The sequence below is a fragment of the Myiozetetes cayanensis genome, unplaced genomic scaffold (assembly GCF_022539395.1).
Source record: "Myiozetetes cayanensis isolate MyiCay16 unplaced genomic scaffold, myiCay2020 scf1, whole genome shotgun sequence".
NCBI lineage: Eukaryota > Metazoa > Chordata > Aves > Passeriformes > Tyrannidae > Myiozetetes > Myiozetetes cayanensis.
The window spans coordinates 143,671,729-143,692,899 of NW_026086604.1; the positions used below are offsets into that span (position 1 = coordinate 143,671,729).

The 21,171-nt window shown below is 41.6% G+C and overlaps 1 protein-coding gene across 4 annotated transcripts in view; it reads right to left on the minus strand.

Moving 5' to 3' along the window:
• Window positions 1–615: 615 nt before the first annotated feature.
• The window catches only part of DPP6 (dipeptidyl peptidase like 6), a 544,128-nt gene continuing 523,572 nt past the window's right edge, over window positions 616–21,171 (minus strand). For all 4 annotated transcript variants that reach the window (XM_050314872.1, XM_050314882.1, XM_050314854.1 and 1 more), the window contains exons 17-26: window positions 16,267–16,314; window positions 12,913–13,011; window positions 10,537–10,606; window positions 8,676–8,870; window positions 7,651–7,705; window positions 6,650–6,755; window positions 5,751–5,809; window positions 4,139–4,211; window positions 3,966–4,039; window positions 616–2,889 (exon numbers count right to left, since the gene is read on the minus strand). In XM_050314872.1, the coding sequence (XP_050170829.1) occupies window positions 2,743–2,889; window positions 3,966–4,039; window positions 4,139–4,211; window positions 5,751–5,809; window positions 6,650–6,755; window positions 7,651–7,705; window positions 8,676–8,870; window positions 10,537–10,606; window positions 12,913–13,011; window positions 16,267–16,314 (926 nt within the window). In that variant the 3' untranslated portion in view covers window positions 616–2,742. The remainder of the gene's footprint in view (window positions 2,890–3,965; window positions 4,040–4,138; window positions 4,212–5,750; window positions 5,810–6,649; window positions 6,756–7,650; window positions 7,706–8,675; window positions 8,871–10,536; window positions 10,607–12,912; window positions 13,012–16,266; window positions 16,315–21,171) is intronic.

A 21,171-nucleotide genomic window follows, 5' to 3' on the forward strand; every position in this document is an offset into this window, starting at 1 on the left:
ATTGAACCCACTTTGTGCTACTTCATGATTTCCTCAAGAGAATGGTTTGTGTTGGAAGGAACCTTAAAGATCATCTAGTTCTACCCCTCACAACCCCTGCCATGGGCAGGGACCCCTTCCAGTACACCAGGTTGCTCAAAGCCCATCCAGCCTGGCCTTGAACACTTTCAGGAATGGGGCATCCACAGGTTCTCTGGACAACATGTTCCAGTGCCTCAGTCCCCTCACAGTGAAGAATTTCTTCCTAAAATCTGATCTAAATCTCTCCTCTTTCAGTTTAAACACATGGTGATAGTGTCCTATCACTATCTGACAATGTAAAAAGTCACTTTCTCTCTTTTTTATAAGCCCCCTTTAGGCACTGGAAGGTGTTCAACAGTCTCCCAGGAGCCTTCTCAACCCCAGCGCTCTCTGCCTGTCTTCATAGGAGAGGTGCTCCAGTCCTCTGATGTGGACAACATCTAAATAGCAACATGTATTTATTTATAAAGATTTATTTACATGTTCCTAATCTTCACCCCGAGGTTTGGGCTCAGTTCAACCAGGAATAGCACTTTTAGCCACTTGATGCTTATTTAAGAACTAAACAAAAAATAGCAGCAGTAGCAACCAGGGTGGTAAAATAATGTTTTATTCCATGAATGAACAAACACTACCATGCCACATCCTAAAGTTCTTTCTACAAAAGATTGTGGACAGAGCAGATTTTTACATTTCTTAGTTCAAGTTCATTTCGGGGCTTTTGAGCCTGTTCAGAGTAGCAAAATCTGGACACGCAGCATTCTTATTGTCTATTTGGCATTTCTGCCAGATAAAGCAGATTTTATACTGTAGTTCTTGTTCACACAATGTCGATGCACTGTAAATTAAAGAAGATAATCCGAACCAAACTAAGTCATTTCTGTGGTTTATCAATACATTTTTTCTTTTTCCATGATGGTCAAAGTACAACCAACATTCAAAGCTTAAAATAAAGATAAGAAAAAAGACACGCTAAAGAACACAATGGAAACATCATCATTGCTGTCAGGATGTGAGTTTACCCACAGTACTATGTAAAAAGTAGAAACCGGCATTGACATTCAAGCTGTTAAAACGAGGAAAGAAAACTACATTAATTGTTATATTTCCAAGCTAGTACTTCTATAGAGTCCTGACCAGCAAAGAAGTGTTACCGCATGCATGCCGAACACAAGACTAATATTGGATTGGGGATCTGACGAAGAGCTGACTTACATTCCTTTATATACAACAAAATGAAATATACAGTATTAATACTGGCTGTACATTTGGTCAGAGTATTTTACAAGGAGTGACACTAGTCAAAATTCTTATGACGTGGAACGTGGATGAAGGTTGGGTTTCTCTCTGAGAGCTGAAATGTTTTCACAAGAAGTCTTAAAAGTTGCTTTGTACTGTTAGAATGAAAAGTTAGATCTTCTAAAGCAAAAATCCTTCTTTTTTTTCCTTTTATGCTTGTCAAAACTAATGCGAACAGAAGAGATAATTAAATGTGTTTGGAAATATGCTAATCATTGACCTGGAACAAAACTAAGCCACAGACAGCATGTGCAATAAATCTCTGCACATTGGTTCTGTTTAAATGGCTTTATAAGATGATCTGTGCAGTATCTGGTACAAATTCCTGCTACCACAGCCTCAATTAGCTGTTCCCCAACAGGCTGACAACCAGTTGTTCCAATACTAAAAGAAGAACATAGAATAATCATGACTGTCGCATATTTTTCTACATTACCATAAAACATATCTCAATGTTAAGCTGATTTAGCTTATTTATTCTTATTTATTCTTATTTATTCTTCAAGGCCGCCAAAGAAAATACTCAATCTTGCTGGCAAAAGCTATTCTGGGAACACAAGAGTGAGTTTTTCTTTGCTTTATTCGAATGGATTTTTTAACATCTGGGTACCTCAACTCCCATTGCCTCATTAGACCCTTGAGGTCTAACGTGAGTTGGTTAGTTCAGTGTATGTTTTTTCCCCATCCAGAACAAGCTGAGAAGCTAATAAGGTAAGCATGAGACCCAATGAAAACAGAATTAAGAGCAATACAGAATTAATGAAATAATTACAGGAAGGTAAAGATCAGTGTAACTATAATGATACTCCGTACAATTGAATTTGTATGTCCTGTAGCAATGACAAACTTCCTGAAGATGGGAAAGAGCAGGCAAGTGTGTATGAATCAGCATCCTTTAAAATAATTGTGCTATAATCTTTTCCACGTATTAGGTTAGATTTTTTTTTTTTCTGACATAGTGTGATGCTAACTATAGTAACCTTAATATGGATGATGGATTTCACTGCTACTGCTTGACTGCTTGAATGCAAAGAGACATTAAATCTTCCAGTCCTCAAAGCGGTTTCTTGGGATGTTCCTTCAAATTCAGCGTCTTACCAATTTCACTCTAGAAGTCATTTGGTGGCAAACAAAAGAAAAAAAAAGGAAGAAAAAAAGAGGAAAAAACCCCAACAACCAAAGAAAAATAAGATGTTGGTTGTGATGGATTCACTTCAGACAGCAGTTTCTGCTGAGTTCACCATGCTTAATGTTCTTCCATTTAGGAAGGAGTTGCTGTCAAGTAAAGCAGATGAGCTGCTTTCAGTTTTGTTGGTTTTTTTTAAATACATGCTAACAACGTAACATCTCTTTCTTCAGGAAAATGATCCAGTTGCATATTGTCAGAGAGATCTGCCTTGTGCTTAGCACTGACAAACAGGGTTAATCTTCATCCTCCTCCTCTTTCAGTGGGGTTAGTGGGAGTTTGTCCTGAACTTGGAAACACGCCACAAAGAAGTTGACAATGGAGTTGTACAAATGCTGCTCCAGTGCTGCATTTCTGAAGTAATGGCTTTCATCAGGGTAAATCTGCAAAAACAGGCAAATACACATCTTAAGGAGCTTGAAGGTTGAGCACTGACCACCCACACCTACAGCTCAACCTGACCTGCAAACCACTGCGTCTCCCCAGAACCGTGGGTCTTCCTGTGGATGCAAGAGCAGACTTGCATCTTCCCTAACAAGGAACTTTTTTTGGGGGAGGATTTTCCATTTAATTCCATTCTGAACAAGTTCAGGCTAAGAAGAACCAGATCACACTTACAAACAACAGTCCTTGCTCCTTGTGAAAACAGAAGAAAACCCCTCAGTTTTGGAGAGATATGGCATTAGGTTTTACTGGCTAAAATGAGGGCTTAAAAAAAGGAATGAAGTTAAAAAATTAAACAAAGTTTGCTGGAGGAGTAATTAAATAGAAAAAATCAGGAAGCTAGAAATGAAATAGTTGAAACCCAACTTTCCATTTAAATGGAGCAGTTAACTTCTGCACGTGTTGAAGGAATGCAAGAGGATCATAATGGGTTGTCCAGGTAGGGATATTGAAGGGGGAAAAAGTAAGTCTCTTAGGGCTGGATGCTTGCAGGCAGGACTGAGGTGTCTCTCTGCTGCTCTGGGTACCTCAGTCCAAGACACAGGTCCCTCAGGCCTCCATTCAGTCCCCAACTAACTTTTGGCATGTGTCAAGCTCGTTGGTGCCTTCAAGCTCCATTCTACTAATTCTTCTGCACTGGAAAATGGGCAGGAGCACCCCACTCCTTGAAGTGCTGACCAAATCCATGATTTAATTTAGATCCCTGTTTCCCCTGTAATTCATCCTGACTTTGTTCTGTTGTTCCCAAAGAAACTCAACAGGCATAAATTCCTTAGAGACTTGTCTCTCACAGTCTAATTTATTCTAATTTAATAATTGTTCTACAACAGTCCAAACCAAAATAGTGGTATCACAAAGAACAGGAAAGGATAAGCATAGGAACATTTATATGTTGGTGCTACTTCTATTGCCAGGCTTTTTCAAGTGGCTTTTCAAAACTTGCTTCATAACAGCAGTTTGAGTTTAAACTGGGAAATAACTGGTCAAATATGAGAAAAAGAAACACATACTGTACCTGCAAGCTGTAATTAGCCTTTTCCTTAATTAGGTGTGTGATAAGATCTGTAGTATGGTGGAAATGGATTTTTTCTGTAAAAACAGATTGCAATCATTAAAGAGGCAAATTTAATTAAGAAAAATCAAAGCTATCACAAACATATAATGAGCTCAAAGGATGGGCTAACTTACCATCAGCGGTAGCATGAATGATCAAAAATGTCTGTTCCTTCAGTAATGAGACTCTGTGTGATAATTTGTTGATCTGTGAAGGTAAAGGTTGCAATAAGATAAAAAAAAACTTGCTAGAAATTAGAAATTTATACGGAGGCAACAGAAGCACTTATTTCTATTTAATACTTTTTTCTCAGCCATAACAAGCAGACACCAGCACAGCATATTCTCCTGGCTACGTGTATCAACCTAGAGGTGAAGTAGAGCCCACCCTGTGCTCACAGGCTCAGTGTCAGCAGTGTGAAGAACTTGGAGACGCTTGTCTGTTCTGATAATATTCACTAAAACCTGAACTTCAGAACACACGGAAAACATTGAAGTGGATTTCAGGTGAAAACGCTGATGAAAAGTGTGCCCAGGTGCCAAATCCTAAGAACTCTTCAGGAACCTGGAGTGACTTTGGTGAGGTTTGAAAGCCAATCTCAATGAGCTTGAACAACTCTGGAGCGGATTTGATACGAAATTCAAGTGTCCACTGCTGAGAATGGCTTTGCCTCCCTGATGTCTTTCAGATGCAAAGGGGAAAATAAACACAAATCTGAGTGACTGCAAATAGTACAGGGCAGGAGAAATGAAGAACTTCTCCACTCAGTTAGGGACCCTGCCAGGCTCTGCAGAGAGCTCAGGAGACAACCAGAAGTACCACAATTTGCTTAGGCCAGCTCTTCAATGCACAAGGAGGACGTGACAATTCGAAGCCCTCATCTCCGGAATGTTTTAGCTTGCTTTCATCTGTACTGCCCTGCCTTCGAATTTCTAAGAGGAAAAAAAAGAGTTTATACTGATCTAGAAATTATGAGTGCAAAATTTGATAGTCAATGAACTCAGAGTTTAGATAACCAGGATAAAGCTTCCCCTGTGAGGGCACAGGGTGATGCCTGCCTTCTCTTTGAGAACACAGTGCCAAATCTTTGCTGCCTTCCTGTCTTCTGGCTGAAGACAAGGCTTAGAAGCTGAACAAAGTTTACTCTATAAAAAATTCTGTTTGTTTGACTGTTCTTTACTAGGTTTTTCCTCCAAGTAATTGCAGCACATCAGTATACAACTGATCCCATCACACATACTAAACAGTGTCTTGTGCCATGTTTCCTTTCCCATGTCCTCCTCAATTCTGGCACAGAGTTCTGCCTGAAATATCACAGTACTTTGAGAAAGTCAAGAGAAGCTGAGCTTTGCTTGACTTTGATTCTCTCTGAGATATACTTTTTGACTCAAAGTGGCAAAGACCAGTGGCAGGAACTTTCAAGGATGTTGTGACACTGTGTCCTCTTGGGCACAGCTGAGTCACTCAGCTCCAGCTCTTTAAACCTCTAAAATTGGTATAACTGTATTTATCCAATTTAGAGAGGCAGGCATGAGGGCTAATCAATGAAACCATCATTACATTATTACTTTATCCATTATTACTATTAAGACAAGAAAAGCAGTAAGCAGGCTGAAAGAAAACTTCAGAGCTTTACTTGTGAGTTTCTGTTGCATATCCTTGCTCCCTTCCCAAAGAGAAGCCATGGAGGAAGAGTTAAAACCCATTTCACATTTTATCAGGAAAATGCAGTGCCCAAGCAGTTACCTCATATGCTCTGTCATCAATCCCATGCAAGCCCAAGTATCTTTCAGAAAAGGCTGAAGCTTGAGGAGAAAAAAAATGTAAACATCACTTTCAGTCATAAGTGAGTACACCAGTGCTTCTGAGTCAAATATTGCAAATGCTAAAAAAGGCCTTATTTTCCAACATTGCCTTAATTATAGACGACACATTTCTAAAAGTTTTTGAAAATACACTTAAGGATATGTGTGATACTTCAGTCTGTCATTATCACCATGTACTTCTGGTTTCTAAATCAGTCGCAGAAGAGCCCTTTTTTTTTCTTCCTTAATGCAACTGAGATAGAAAAGAAGAACACTATCACTTTCTGTCCCTTTCTCCTTTCACAAGGCCTTCTCCATCAGCACCAAGTCCCCACTGCTCTCAGGGATAACTGCAGCTCCTGAAGGGTGGCTGAACACCACTGACTTTCACGGCAGTCCCCTGATTGTCACTGGCACAAAGTGCAAAGGGAAAAACCGGTGTCCTTGAGAGCAAGGACCCCCATGTGCAGTGGAGTACTGTTGTCAGAGACAGAATGGGTGTGGCAGACTGGACCACAGGTTGTATGGATGGATGGTTCAGGCAAGAAAGAAGCAAGTTCAAGGTAGTGGTGGTGGTTGGTGGCAGAGGCTGGAAGGATTTAAAGCCAATTTTCCTTTATTTAAAAGGAGTAGTAATACTCTGACCACCATGGTTGGTCCCACTGGTGTCAACAAAATTGCTTGACTGGGGGAAAAAAGGGTTTATGGCTACTCCTAAGAAGACACAAGATATAAAACAGGAAGAATCCTGGAGAATAAAGGTGATAACTGGGAAAATATAAGGAAGAAATATCATTTGTGGTCAACAAGAGGGTCTGTGGGCTTAGGGATGGGGTTTACCATAGAGTTTGAAGTTTGTCACTGGGGAAAGAGCAGCTCCACAGGCAAACACCTGGTTCTCTTCACCGGCTGGAAGCATGTAAGTGCTCAGGTAGCCGCCGTAATCCTGGAACAGAAAGGAGACAGGGGCGTCAGTGGTCCTGCTGTGAGGCACTGCTGCTTTTGGGTACAGAAACAGGGCAGCTGAGACCTTACAGCAAACGCTTGGACACTCCAGAACCTTTAACACCTTGCACTGAAAAAAACCTAAATAAGGGTTATCTCCCTGTCTTTGGCACACGTGGCTGAAAAGATGAGCTCTACGCTCGTTGCACTCTCCTGAAAGCAGGATGGTTGTGTGCCCAAGAGCTGGCCTTTCTCATCCCATTTTATGGATTTAGTTATAACCAGGTATGTTACCTTTCCAAAACACTACCCCAGTCTTTCACTATTTAAAATGAACATCACAACTTCAGTGACTGCTGTCAGCCTGTTAACAATTCCCTGCAGAGAAACTGCTGTATGTGCAGCTCTGTTCACCCACTCCAAGCCTGTGTCCCCCACAACAAACAATTTCTGCTCACAGTCCCCTTCTCATCTCTAACTATGTGTACTTTATAATTGCTATTTTCCAGCCAGACACACTGTGGTGCAAATCAGCCTCCACAGTGTTGTTGTACACTTGTACAAATGATATACCCACATTCCCACAGGCCCTAAGAAACAAGATGAAAATGAAACGAAAGTTTGCAATGGGAAAAAAAAAATTAATGATCTGACAAGGTTTTTCTGAGCAACAGTCACTTTTTGCACTTGGAAGTTAATTTCAAAAAAGCAATTGATGAACACATTGATTAAATGAAAACTTCCACCTTTAACATCTCTGAGCAAGATGAAGTTTATCTCAAAAATAAATAGTAATAAAAAAGTCACCACTGATATATTCAATAAAGCAGGATTTAGCTCAGCTGCTTAGCGACATCAGCCAACTTGAAGAGCACAGAACAACAGGAAAACGTTACCTTCCCGAACACGCCGACTCGTGTTTTATCGATGAAATGCTCCTTCAACATTGTCCTACAACATGAGAGAGGAGAACCAAGGGGTTACAAATATTTTTCTCTCAGATATAGCAAACACAGTGTGGTTTTAATCAGCTTTAAATTAGAGTGGCCACAGAAAAATTCATAGAAAGGTTTGTGTTGGAAGGGACCTTAAAGGTAATCTCATTCCAACACCCCTGCCATGGGCAGGGACATCTTCCACTAGACTAAGTTGCTCAAAACCCCATCCAACCTGGCCTTGAACACTTCCAGGTATGGGACATCCACTTCTCTGGGCAATCTGTTCCAGTGTCTCACACCCTCATAGTAAAGAATTTCTTCCTAATATCAAATCTAAACCTGCCCTTTTTCAGTTTAAAGCTCTTACCCCTTGATGTAGACAATCTAACTCATGCCATACAAGCTGCTTTCACATGAGTCTGTTTGATTTAATCTTGCAACCTCATGTGTTGGATTTGACCAAGCAATGGCAGCAAATAATCTGTAGTACCTTTGGAAGTCATTATAAGCTATTGCAAAGCTATTGCAATACTCTGATAGTGCTTTCAACGTGATTATGTGCAGAATAAATCTAACAATATGACAGGATTTGATATTAAGGATTTTGACCTGGTTTTTCTCTTTAAAAAGTTTAAGGATTTAAAGATGGGCTTTTCTAACCACCAGGCAAGCAAAAGATTGATGTAGGAACAGATATTCAAGCTTACTTGTTTGTAGCTGTATGACTATGCAGAGCTAAAAATAAATAGGCTTTGAACACGTGATACAGATAAGTGTGCTTTAATTTAGCTCTGTTTAAGGCTTGTTTTCCTCCCTCTGCACTGGCTGGCATGAGCTCCCTCTCACATGCTATCACCTGTACAGTGTCCTTCCCTCCCATCTCCTTGCTCTACCCCACACACCATTAAAGCAACCAGGACTAGCGACGGTATTGGGTTAATTATCATCAGTGAAAGAATTTCTTCAATAAGGATGTCACTGACCGGACAGCTTCCAACTGATCCTTCTCTTCCAAAAGGCCCAGCCTCCTCTTGACCTCGTGCAGCAGCTTAGTGCCCTGGAAACCACTCCCACGGCCGTCGAACTTCAGCACGATGGCGTTGTGAGAGCTGACCATGACGCTCTCCCACGTCACCTCAAACCTCTCCGTTACGATCTGGCTCCCGGGTGTCCCGTCTCTGAAACAGAAACAGGCATCAAGCAGAGGCAGAGGCATCAAGCAGGGGTCAAACGCCCCGCTTAGGACATTTGCCAAAACTGGTTTTTTTTTTGTTTGTTTGGTTTTTTTTTGTTTTGTTTTGTTTTGTTGGAGGGGTTTCTGTGAGGAGCTTGACTTCAGAGTCCACAGGCACTACCAAAATATGTTGGATGAAGCTTGAAGGCATCAGGCATCTTTTCCTTTACTGGCAAGCACTGGGGTTTCATTTACTGCCCCATTCACCCAGCCCTGCTCTTCCCTCTGCTGTGGGGTTCTGGAGAGCAGCTGTAGATGGAGCTGTCAGTCACTTCTGTCATCTCTGCTTCACACAAGTATAGAGGGAAAGGACTCTTTTAAAAGTGATAAAAAGTGGCTTAATCATGACCAGTTTGACCTAAAATTGGTAGGAAAGGGTGGGAACAACTCACTCTTCACCCTTCTGGTTAGGGTCTGATCCTGGTACAAGGGAACTGTCTCCAGAAACACAGACCCTACTTCAGCCAGACAAATTGTCAAAAACAAGAGATGATGACTTGGAGCAATAATTTAGGACTGGGATTACTGTAGAGCCACTGGCATTTTTGCTTGCTTTTTGTCGTTTTTGGGGTTCTTAGGGACATCAGGCAGGACTCTGCAGGATTTCAATGTTCATGTGACTCCAGTCATTTGCATTTATTCAAGCGAGACCCAGACCTATCCAGCTCCAGAGGCGGCCTAATCAAGTGCCGTTAGCTTGATGAGTACCAATCTTCCTCAAGCACTTCCATAATGAAGTACATTTTCTCTGCAGTAATTTTGTGATGTAACAACACGCTTATTGCAGTGTTTTTGTCCTTCATGGAGGGATGTGCAGGACGGTGTTCAGGCGTTTGCCAGGCATTCACCATTCCTGCATAAGGCTTCTCTCTTGTGGGGTGTTCCCTGGCAGGCAAGCGATGCAGCGGGATGCAGCCAGGGCCAAACAGGTTCGTCCAAGGTCAGTGAATTCCCTCCCCCAGTTTCTTTCCAAATTGCCAGGAAAAAGCCTCAGTAATGTGTATTATTATTACTAAATGTTGCATAAAGAACTATCCATCTGCTTTGCCCACCAGGAGGAAAACCTACCTACCTAATGTAAATGCTAACATCGTGGAGATCTTCAAAGGTTTCCAGCTCTCTCTTTACTGTCACTTCTGGGAACACCAGCACTTACAAGGGAAGGATTTCTGCATGAGGGCATCTAAAACTGAAGTTCTAGTAAGGCTGACTGAATTCCACTCTAAAACTGCCTGTTAAGTGCAGGGTGAGTGCCCTAAGGACTGGGACAGAAAGTCAAACCCCATCTTTTATTCCTCCTCCTCCTGTTTCTGCCTCCCAAATTATTGAAGTGCAAGTGTACATGGAACAGTTTCACAAAATCCTACAGTTTACTATTGCAGGATTTCACTAGGGTGCCCTCCTGGTAGCTGAAAACCTTGGCTCAAGCATCGGAGAGAAGGAACACACATCTGGCCTCTTTTAGCTGTGAAGTGAGATGGGGAAGGGACCAATGTGCTGGACTCTGGCATTCCTTGTACAAAACATATCTTAGAAGTTTCTGATGATGGCCAAGGTCTCCAGAATGCCCTAATAATGTGAGTAGAAAGAAAGGACAAGAGAGAACTTACACAACCAGAAGCAAGGGATAGTGCGCAGTATCCGAAAAGGTTGCAGGCTTTAGGATCTGCATTGGCAATTCTAAGCAAAAAAAGAATAAATAATAACATGTCTTCAATGTGGGAATGCTGACATAACTCTAATAGATTTTTCTGGTGGTTTGGCCAAATATGAGTAGGAATGAAATGGTATTTCATGAGGCAGTGGCAAATAACACCTTAGAAACACAGATGTCGTCAAAGAAAGGACCCATATTGTGATAGCTGAGGTGACAAGAAATGTAAATTGGGAGTGCTCAGTCATGCATCACTTTTACAGCATTCAATTAACATCTGTCAATAGCTATAATTTTCCTTTTTTGGCAGCTGAATGTGTGACGCAGACAGAAATCAATATTCCGGGGCAGCAGAGAAGGGGGAAAATTGTTGATGAAAATGGTAATTTAAAACCCAATTAAGTGTGGTGGCTGGGGGAGGGAAATATAATTATTTTGCTATAATGGTGTGAAGACAGAGGGAGAAACAAGTATTGTAATCCTAACTTCCTAAGGGCTGAATTTTGCTACCAAAGAGGAGGCAAAGGTGCTGAAGCCCACGTTGTTATACTGGTACAGAACCGATGTAAGGGTGGGATGTGATCACCAAAGCTTCTTTTAACTGAATGGCATTTCTATGGTTTTGAATCAATAGGCAAAACTGCCACCACACAAAACACTCAGCACATTTATTTTTAAAATGTTAACTACAATCTAGATTAGCAAAGGCCCCGCAATTAAATGGGTATTAGGAGCGTTTTCCGTAGATTAATACACAGATTAGCAGCGCGGTTTAAGTGGTTTGCTTTGCAGTCATCGTCTGACACTCCGCCTAATTAGTTATTCCATCTGAATGCTAATAACTGCAAATTGGATCAATGGCCCAGGGACAGCCAAAAAGGCCATCTCTTGACTTTAAATATTACTAAGTGCTATGTGCAGTGTTCCCGAGGCTGTTCATCCCAAAGCTTTGAAAACACAGGGAGGGCACAGCAGAACAGCCACATGCCTGTGTCCTGTTTGTATTTATTACACACACACACGCATGTATTTTTTGTTAAATGAGCAGAATTGCAATGATACTTGCTGTTAAGAAATTTAGCATCAAGCTGAGTTATCCCTAATAAACTGCAAGTGTCACACGAGCTGGCTCACCGGGGGACAGACAGGATCTCAATGACAGGCTTTGCCCCTGTCTTCTCCTGCCCATAAAACCTGGGAATGAATGTCTGTCCCTGTTATTCTATGCACTGGTTTATGTTCCTAATGCCTGTGTGGCAAGCAGAACATTTTAGGGCCATTATTACCCTTTTCAAATGGCAAGCATCTCTCAGGCTTTGCTTCACATTTTATAACATCTGGTAATGGTTGAAATCAGTAACCTGGCCCCAGCACACCTCACTGCTTTCATTCTCTGCCTGAGAGTTACACTCCTTCTTGGCATGGGAAACCAGATAGGCCACACTATGAACCCAGGGTCTTTGGACCTTATTTGGAGTTGCCACCATACACATAAATTAGGATTTCAGGAAGCTATTGTGCAGCTCTGAGTATGTGGATTTTCCCCATACAGGTCAGTTATATGCTTACAGCCAGAGGAGATGTTTTTTAGGTTGTTTCAGGTACAACTACAGAGACAGGCAGAAGGTCCTTGCATTTTGGCTGTTTGCCACCAGGCTTTTTTCTCTCTCCTTGGCATATAGATGCACTGGGCTTATAGATGCATAGTAGAAATAACGCACCAGCTGCAGATAAAAACAGCTTCAAATTTCTGCTTTCTTTATTCCAGGTGAAATTTCTTTTGTCTTTTCCCATATAGCTGTTGTGTTTTGTGTTTTTTTTTTTTTTCCCAACCCCATCAAATTATATGGCTTTCTCAAAGAATCTTGAATGACTGCAGTGGGCAGCCACTGGAGAGTCATTTTCATTCACTGAAGTTTGGACTGTGCACTGAAAGGCAGTCACAGCTGTAGCCAGCAAGCACACACAGTATCCCACTCCAAACTGATTTCAATAACACATCACACAGCTATGGCAAATGTGCCCCCAACAATGGGGGTACCCCGCTGTGTAATTTTCCAGAGTGGCTTTTTCTCTACAAAGGAGTTTCAAAAGGAAAAGAAAAAACACTCAACCCTATCATTTCACCTTTCTTCAGCTGAATTCTCATCAAATTCTGCCTCCGTAATAACCTCCTGATGTAGCACATCCTAAGAGAGTGCTTTGCAAACTGTGTGAGTTTATTGAGAGTCAAAGTCATTTTTCCTCCTGCCAGTCTACCCAAGATGACTGTATCATTTCACAGCTATAGCAGTGAAAGAGAAAAATAAGTGAAAAGAAAGGTGCTACTTACTGTAATCATCTATCTTGATTTCCATGTATTCTACCTTAGGCATTTGCCTGTCATTTACAGCCTGCTGCACATTTTCATTTACCTCCAGCTCAAAAATTTCTGAAAGAAGAAGGTCAAGAACATAAAAACTTTTGGCATTGTTTGTGAAAATGCATTTTAACATTTTATAGCCACCTTAATATATATAACACAAGTTTCCTTTTGAAAGGATTTCCTTCTAGTCCTCACAGATGTCTACTTCAGTTAAGTCTTTGAAGTTCTGCATTGGTAAATTGTATTCCTGAAATAGTGACATTCATCTGATTTGCAGGAGATGGGAATGTGTTGGTACACTACCAGTTGGATCAGTTGGGTCAGACATCCAATTGACATGCAAACCTAGATGTCAAATGAAGAGGTCCTCAAGTCTGTGCCCGAGCTACACATAATAAATGGGGAAAGGGAGGACACTGTGGAGAACTTCAGGACAAGGTTGTGCTGCTACACGTCATAAAATCCATGGGAAGGAAATCCATGGGGAGAGGAGAGTGGACAAAGGTCATACAAACCTGCAACACCAGGGTTTGGAACAGCCTTGGCTTTGGGAATGTTTCAAGAATTCTTCATTTTGTGTGTCTTACCCAAGGAGTCTCTGGGTCTGAAATAGAGGATTCCTTCCTCCTTCCCAGGATTTAACCTTTATCCCCATATCCTGGCCACGTGATCTACCTGCTGAGCCTCTTCCAGAAAAGTGACCACCTCCAGCATCAGAAAGAGCAAGTTCTTCCCAACTGGCAAGTAAAGGGCCCAACCTCAGGAGACACTTCAAGTTTTATGTCCTAGGTGGTGGGAAATGTCTCCTAGTGATGGTGAAGCTCCTGAGCCCCACAGAGGAGGGATTCAAGGGCTGGGGTGATCCCACTGTGATGGCAGTGAATCCTGACCTGGGGAGCCTGTTGCAGTGCTCATCCCCATGGCATCAGTCTGGGTGTGACCAGGGGGATCCAGGGCATTATCTCTGCCACGTGAACCCAAGGAAGGTTTGAGATTTTGCAGCACATTAAGTATTTCATGGACTGTAACTTCCCTTTAGAGACACACTGATAAATAGATTTTTAACCCCAGCTCCTCCAGTAACACTTTCTGGTACCTGCATATTATGCTCTCACTGCCCATCTCTGCTGAACAGGCAGGCACAGCACAAAAACTTGCCTTTCCCAGTTGATAAATTTCAGAGATCTTTCAACAATAGCACATTGGTTCAATGATTATTCACCCTGCTTCTGAAGAGCCCAGCTCTTCTCTATTGAAACCACAGCCCCCACAAAAGTGCCAAAGCAACAGCCTACTACGTTTAGTTAAATATTAAGATTCTCATTTAATTATGGCATACACAAGTAGCTTTATCAGCAGAAAGGGGCCTGCCACGTAGGGGAATTTAGTCAAGCCGTTTTATTTGTTCATATAATTGCATTCACAGAAAGCCAGGAAGACTGTGGAGGATATAAAAAAGATTGGCATATCTCCTAAAGGACTTCCCTTTTTGCTTTAGGACCACAGGGAGCTTGAGTCTGTGGAGTACAAATGGTCATTGCTTAATTAAATGTAAGCACGCTATAATATTCAGTGCAACTCACTATTATCAGATTATTGCAGAATATAGAGGCAAAGTCCCTTTATAGAGTAATGGGCTCATATTAAATAAGTAAATTCAGTAACATGCAATTGTCAGTTGCCCTTTATTCAAAAGCAAAAGAATTGGGGGGTGGGGGTGGGGAGGGAGGAACCAGGGGAAATGGTAATCATATGCAGAAAATCATGAATTTCAGTAGGGGATGTAGGTTGAGTTCTCTGTGTAATAAATGCTACCCATATATGCCTGTCAAAATAAAACTAGTCCTGCTGTGTTTTATGTTACTTTTTCAAGCCCTTCATTTGCTGTTTCTTCATTTGTTTTATGGCATCTGTATTTTATAAAACTGTGAGGAGGCTTTAACACAGCTCATGAGAGCACTCTCCTGTAGGTGCTGGTATAGCCAGTCTGCCTATGGTAAAATTAAGGTGCTGTGTTTAAGGGGGAGGAAAAAGGAAGGGACTTTGGAGGTGCAGGTCAGAGCTAAGAAACTCTCCTGGCTGAAGAGCCTTGTGGGCATCACCTGGGCTTCTCTGGGGTTACACTGTGTGGGGGCACTGCCAAGCTCAGGCCTCTGCTAGGAAGAAGAAGAGCTGATACACCCTTGTGCAGAGAGTCTTTCCTGTGATTTCCTTCAGGGTGAAATGAAACAGCCCAGCATTTCACAGAAAACCTTTAGTTTGAGAGTGAGATCCCTGCTTTGCTCTGTTCCTTTGCAGAGACAAGGGCAGTGAGTCACTGTAAATCCAGTTAAGTGAAACTGATACTTGATAAACTGGTATCGACCACGTACAAAGCAGAAAGAATAATAGTGTTGCTTGTTATTTGGGTCACAGTCATGACTGAAATCCTTAACTGTAGGTTAACACTGGGCTACACTTTGTGTTAAAATGAAAGATCAAGTCTCCCATCAAAAGGGTGGGAGCAGACTAATCTTGCTTTCACACCAAACTCAGTCCCACACCCTGCTATGAAGTCTCCTGAGACTCATGAAAGAGAGAAAGTGGCATCTTTGTTTAAGACACCTGTATAGAGGGGACAGAGAAACGCTGCCTGTCTGAGGGTCCCTGCCATCCTGACTTGGGGTGAAAAATGGATCTTTCTGGATATTTTGCATTACTACAGACGTGAAGGAGGAACCCCAGAAACCCCATTGCCAGTCTGGTAATGGCTACAGACAGCATTAAATATTTCGAGGGAAGAAACCTACTTTTGGCATAATTCCACCTTCACACTGATGTAAATGCAAATCATTAGCATGAAAAAGCCTTACCAAACAATCTCCACAGGCATATCAGGAAACCAGGCAGAGGCACCACTTGTGGGGCTCACACCTCTGCATTATCTCTGATAGTTCATATCAGAGTGATTTTATTAAAAAGAGAGATTAAGCTAAATATTTCTAATCTTATGATCTTATTTCTTTCATATGGGCCATAAAACAAAATCTGTGGAAGACTAACAAAAAGACAGAGAGAGATTTGAACTGTGGGGTTTTTTTTTTTTTTTGAGAAAGCTGATAACCAACATCATGCCCAAACCACTGTGTTTGTAGCCCAAACAGAAACCTGTTGTGAGGGCAGCACAACAGCTCTTCAAGTCCCTCTGCCTTGCAGAAAACTTGCATTTATGCACGGTCTGAGCTCCCCAGTAGCTCAAGTTTACCGAAGCAGCAGCTACATCTCACTGCCCTGCCTGGCTACTTTTCTCAGAGGAATTGCAAAGCTCAAGCCCATTCTTACTCTGTGCATCTGTTGTGTTGTGAACAGTCACCATCGGGACACGGGGACCTGGAAAAGAAGAAGAAGAAAAGAACTTGGTTAAATTTCTGTCAAAGCACACACAGACACACGTGAACCTGGTTTTGAATTCCGTGGAGCTGAAGACTCTTGAGACTCACTTTTCATGCAAGAGTAATCTAAAAAGCAAATCACCCTTGTATTAGAAAGAGTCTATGACTAAATGACAGTACTGCAGACTCAAAGACATGTGAGGTTTCAAAGCCCTTTCCCAACAGACCACTAAAAGCATCTTTCCCTAATTTGTAAACATTATAATTAGCACAAACACAATTAAATCACTTGCATTTAAAATTATTCTAATGACACCCAAACATCACAGCACAAAGCATTTACATTTTGTATGCTATGGGTAACTGTTGCTGTTTTGCAAATTATTTTTTTTTTCTTAATGAATTAAACACCAGTTTGGCTCTCACACTAAAAAAGCCTCATATTCTGTCTTAAAATGCAGCATTTGGGCATTGAAATCAGCCAGTGTTACACAAAGAGGATTATCATTACTATGCAGTGCACATGGGTGTGCCACACAATTCACTGCCACAGGATGCTGCAACACTTAGGATGCCATAGTCTTTTCCACAGGATGCTGTAGGATGCTTCAGTCCTTAGCACAGTGATCAGGATTGATCTGCTTGTTCAGAAAGTCACCAAGTGGCTGATAGATAGAAAAATGGGATGGCACATCAGATGAGGTTCATGTTATAGTTGTCAGCTTCTTTCTGTCTGTTTTCCAGTCGGCATCTGGTGACTGCTCTTGGAGACAGGACACTGGGCCAAGGTGGGTTGACCCAGGACAGCCACTCCCATGTAACCACCATGCCTGTTTGTAGATTTTTCCATGAGCTTGACAGTATTGCTTAGGAAGGTGGAAGAAGCACTGCAGTGATGCAATGGCTCATTCTTCACCTCACAGACAGTGGTTATCTACATGTCCTTTAAACAGCTCCAGGGATGGTCAGTCCACCACTTCCCTGGGCAGCCTGTTCAGTGCTTGGCAACCTCTTCAGAGAAGACATTTTCCTAATATCCAATCTAAACCTCCCCTTTGAAACTTGAGGCCATTTCCTCCAGCCCTATTGCTTGTTGCTTGGGAGAAGAAACAGGTTCCCACCTGGCTACAACCTTCTTTCAGGTAGTTGTAGACAGTGATAAGGTCCCCCAGGATGAATAATCACAATTCCCTCAGCCACTCCTCATCAGATTTGTGCTCCAGACCCTTCTCCAGCTCCACTGCCCTTCTCTGGACACTCTTCATCACTTCAATGTCTTTCTGGTAGTGAGGAGGCCAGAACTGAACAATGAATATCAAAAACCCAAATGCTTTTTAAGCTTCAAAAGTAAGACAGCTTAAAAGAGACTGTTATTCACTGAGAGTCCAGCCCCTTTAAGATGTCTCCTTAAGACATCATGAAGGTGAGTCCTTCAGCCTACAAGTAAATGCTGTGGGATAACCAATTGTGCACCAGAGATTTCTGTAGGGCTGGCTGACAAAAAGCCCCTGAAATGCTGTGACTGACAGTGTGCACACAAATGGCAACAAAAGCAGGTTACTGTGAGCCATCCATATCAGTTTGGTAGGTGAAATAAGTTCTTGAGAGCAAGAAAGACTTTAAGGCACTATAATTGTATCCCCAGGTTGCCAAGAACCCACACCCCATTGCTTATGATCAGCAGTGTTTCACCTAGACCTTACCTATACAGAGAAAAGGCTGGAAAAGATTTTATTTATAATTAAGATGACTGATATGGCAGACTGGCTTTTATTTCCACATAATTGAGAATTTTCTCCCCTAACAATCAATCCAGTGCCTTTGTTTGCATCATTTTTTTTTTAGAATGCAGTAAGGCAAATGTAATGCACAGAGGAAAACAGGTTTACTCACCAGGATTTAGCTGAATTTACCTTTCTCCTACTGATATACATTGATATGCTCACCATATTTATTTATAAATCTGCCCTGCTTTCCCCCTGCAGTCCCAGAAGCCAGACTGTTGGAAAAGCAACAAACCTAATAAACATGGGCATGATAAAATCATCACTGAAAATAAAAGGAATCCTCCCAAATGACTTCAACTGGAGCTAGAGCAGTCCTTTAATTAACACAAAAACTCACAACAAAAGGAAAGGGATAAAGAGAGAAATACAATGCATATAATCCTTTTATTTTCTAATTTATTTTTACTTTTATGCTGGCATTGAAAAAGCTAAGAGAAATTAATAAATAAAGAAAAATGCCAATATGTAGTTTAGAAAATTCCATGTATTATTTATTGTGTTTCCTTAGTCTCTCACTACTCACTACTACTATTACTACTATTATTACTACTACTACTGTCATCTCCCCCAATCGATGTTTTAGAGTGAGGTCCCATATAAAGATATTCAGTTTGAGGTAATATCAAAGTAAAAAGTATTTTAAAAAGCGAATCACCATCCTTGAAACAGCAGACTTTTGAGTTGCATTTAAGTTGCCTAATTTTTGTTTTTCAACAAATGAGGAAAAATGGTAAAGGCGGAAAACTACACAGTAGAATCATCAGGTTTGTGAGAAAGATTACTGTTACTATTCCACATTCTCAATGATGACACCCTAGAATGCATTTCACTTGAGAGCAGGCTGAATCAAGAAGAAAAACAATCACTTTTTTAGAAGTGACATAAATTGCTTATTTCAATGCCAGTTTTTAAAGTAAAACAACCTGGTTACATGCTAGACTCTGTCTTTTAATACACACACATCAAAAGTCTTCCAACGCTCACAGGTTGAACGTCTAATGCCTGACAGGGACAGAAAGAAATTCTTGAAATTAGCAGTGTATATTCATTAACTGCCTGCCCTGCTTTATTTCTGAACCTACAACGGTGTGACAGTCTCATTACACATGCCATCTGGTAAATGCCATCCTCTGTCATGTGTGGATCTGAGAGGGAAACCTAATTTGTTCAGTGAACTTCTGGGAGTTGACAGAAGCAGAGCGAGGACATCCTCTGCTCCACGTCTCCTTCCTCCAGAGCCCGTCCATACGGGCTTTGATGGGGACTCCAGAGCCCCGGCACATTCTGCTGCTTCTGTTTTGTGATCAGCACTGATGAGTGCCCATGTCTGCCCACCCCTCCTGGAAACTCTGTGAGTGCTCTGCTTCTTGTTCCAGAGAGCATGTGAGCATCAGGAGCAGGTTGGAGTCAAGCCCTTGCGCTCCTTGATGGATAAAACACAGAGTGCTCCACTCTCAGAAAGTGAAGCAGATACTGAGCTGCTTTGCCCTTATTTGTAAAAGTGAAAGAGACCCAGCACATACTCCATAATCTGGGTGACTGTTCCCAAAATCATGGGCAGACCACTTTCTGCACGACCTGGTGAAGGTGATGCTGTGGGATTTCTTGTCCCAGCCCTGGCTGCAGAGGGGTGAGTACAAGTAGTGTACACCTAGTCCCAAGGTGTGGGACCTGACACTGCTTCTCCCTGCCAACCTCCTCCCAAGTTTTTAGGATGCTGGGTGGCACCATACAGGCTTTGTACCCTGGCTATCCCTCTCTGCATCCTTCTGTCGGGAGTGGGATGGGGTGCAGCGGAATGTCATCAGCTGGAACTGCTTCACCTGGCTTGCAGGCTCCCCTCCCCTTTCCTCTCTCCAGCATTGCACCAGCCAAATCCAGCAACCTGACACAAGTTTTAATGCTGCTGCTTTAGTTAAAACTTAAGGGAAAGGACCAAAACTCTTGACAGAACTTCTGTGTGTAGATGCACTCTATACATCCTGAATAGACGCATGGTCAATAACGCTGCATAAAACTCTACAGGAATGAGATTTTCAATTAATACAGCTGAAAGTCTGGTTTTATCATAAGGCCTTTGACTTTAAAACCATTACTGTCATTATCCATGCAAGAAGTAAATTGAGCCTTATCACTACAATGACAACAGGCAAATTTATCACTGAGGAACTACTACCCGTTGAGATCTAAAGGGCACAGAAACTCAGTGGCTCGGTAATTTGAAAAGAAAAAGCATTGGCCATGGTTTGCCATCAAATTTTAAGCAGTTTTCACTATTATTTCCAAGAGGGTTCTGCTTAAACATCAGAAAGAAGTAACTCTAGATATTTAGGTGGTAAGACATAACTTTCCAGAATGAAACTGGAAAATCATTATACAACCTCGAAGAAAATATTTGCCAGACATTTGTTTTGCAATACTTTTTGTATGCCATAGTATTCCTGACGTTTTCATGATCTAAAGAGTATAAGGAATTGTATCAGTTACTATAACTTTAAAGTAGTGATTATAAAAAGAATATGAAATCAAGCTGCAGAAAAGGAAATCAAAGTTACAGAAGTATTTAAAAAGGATAAAAAGAGGAATTGTCTTATTCTTCTCATCTGTATTCTCAAAGGCTTCAATGTTGCAGTTAATTTCGGAGCAGAAGCTAAATTCACAGTGTGTAAACAATGAAAATTCAAATGCTCTCTGCCAGCGCCACCAGCATATCTCTTAAGCACTGATGAATGATTTAAAAGAGCAGCTGCAAGCGATGGGAGCTGAAAGGGTCTGGCTCTGCACAAGTGAGATAATTGGCAACAGCCATCTCTGTGTACAGATTCCAGATCTCTTTATTTGCTAATCCATGAATTATTTATACGTGCTGCGTAAAGTTCATATGTTGGGGTGATATTATCAGCCTAATAAATAAAGACATGGGGAGTTCTGTGAGCCACTGCTTACAATTAAAATATTTTTCCCATTTACAGTATTTTACGGTCGACGCTATGGACAGATGTTCGTGCTGTTTGCTTTGGCAACCCTGTTGACATAAACATCAAACAGATTTGTGCTGCTATTCACCC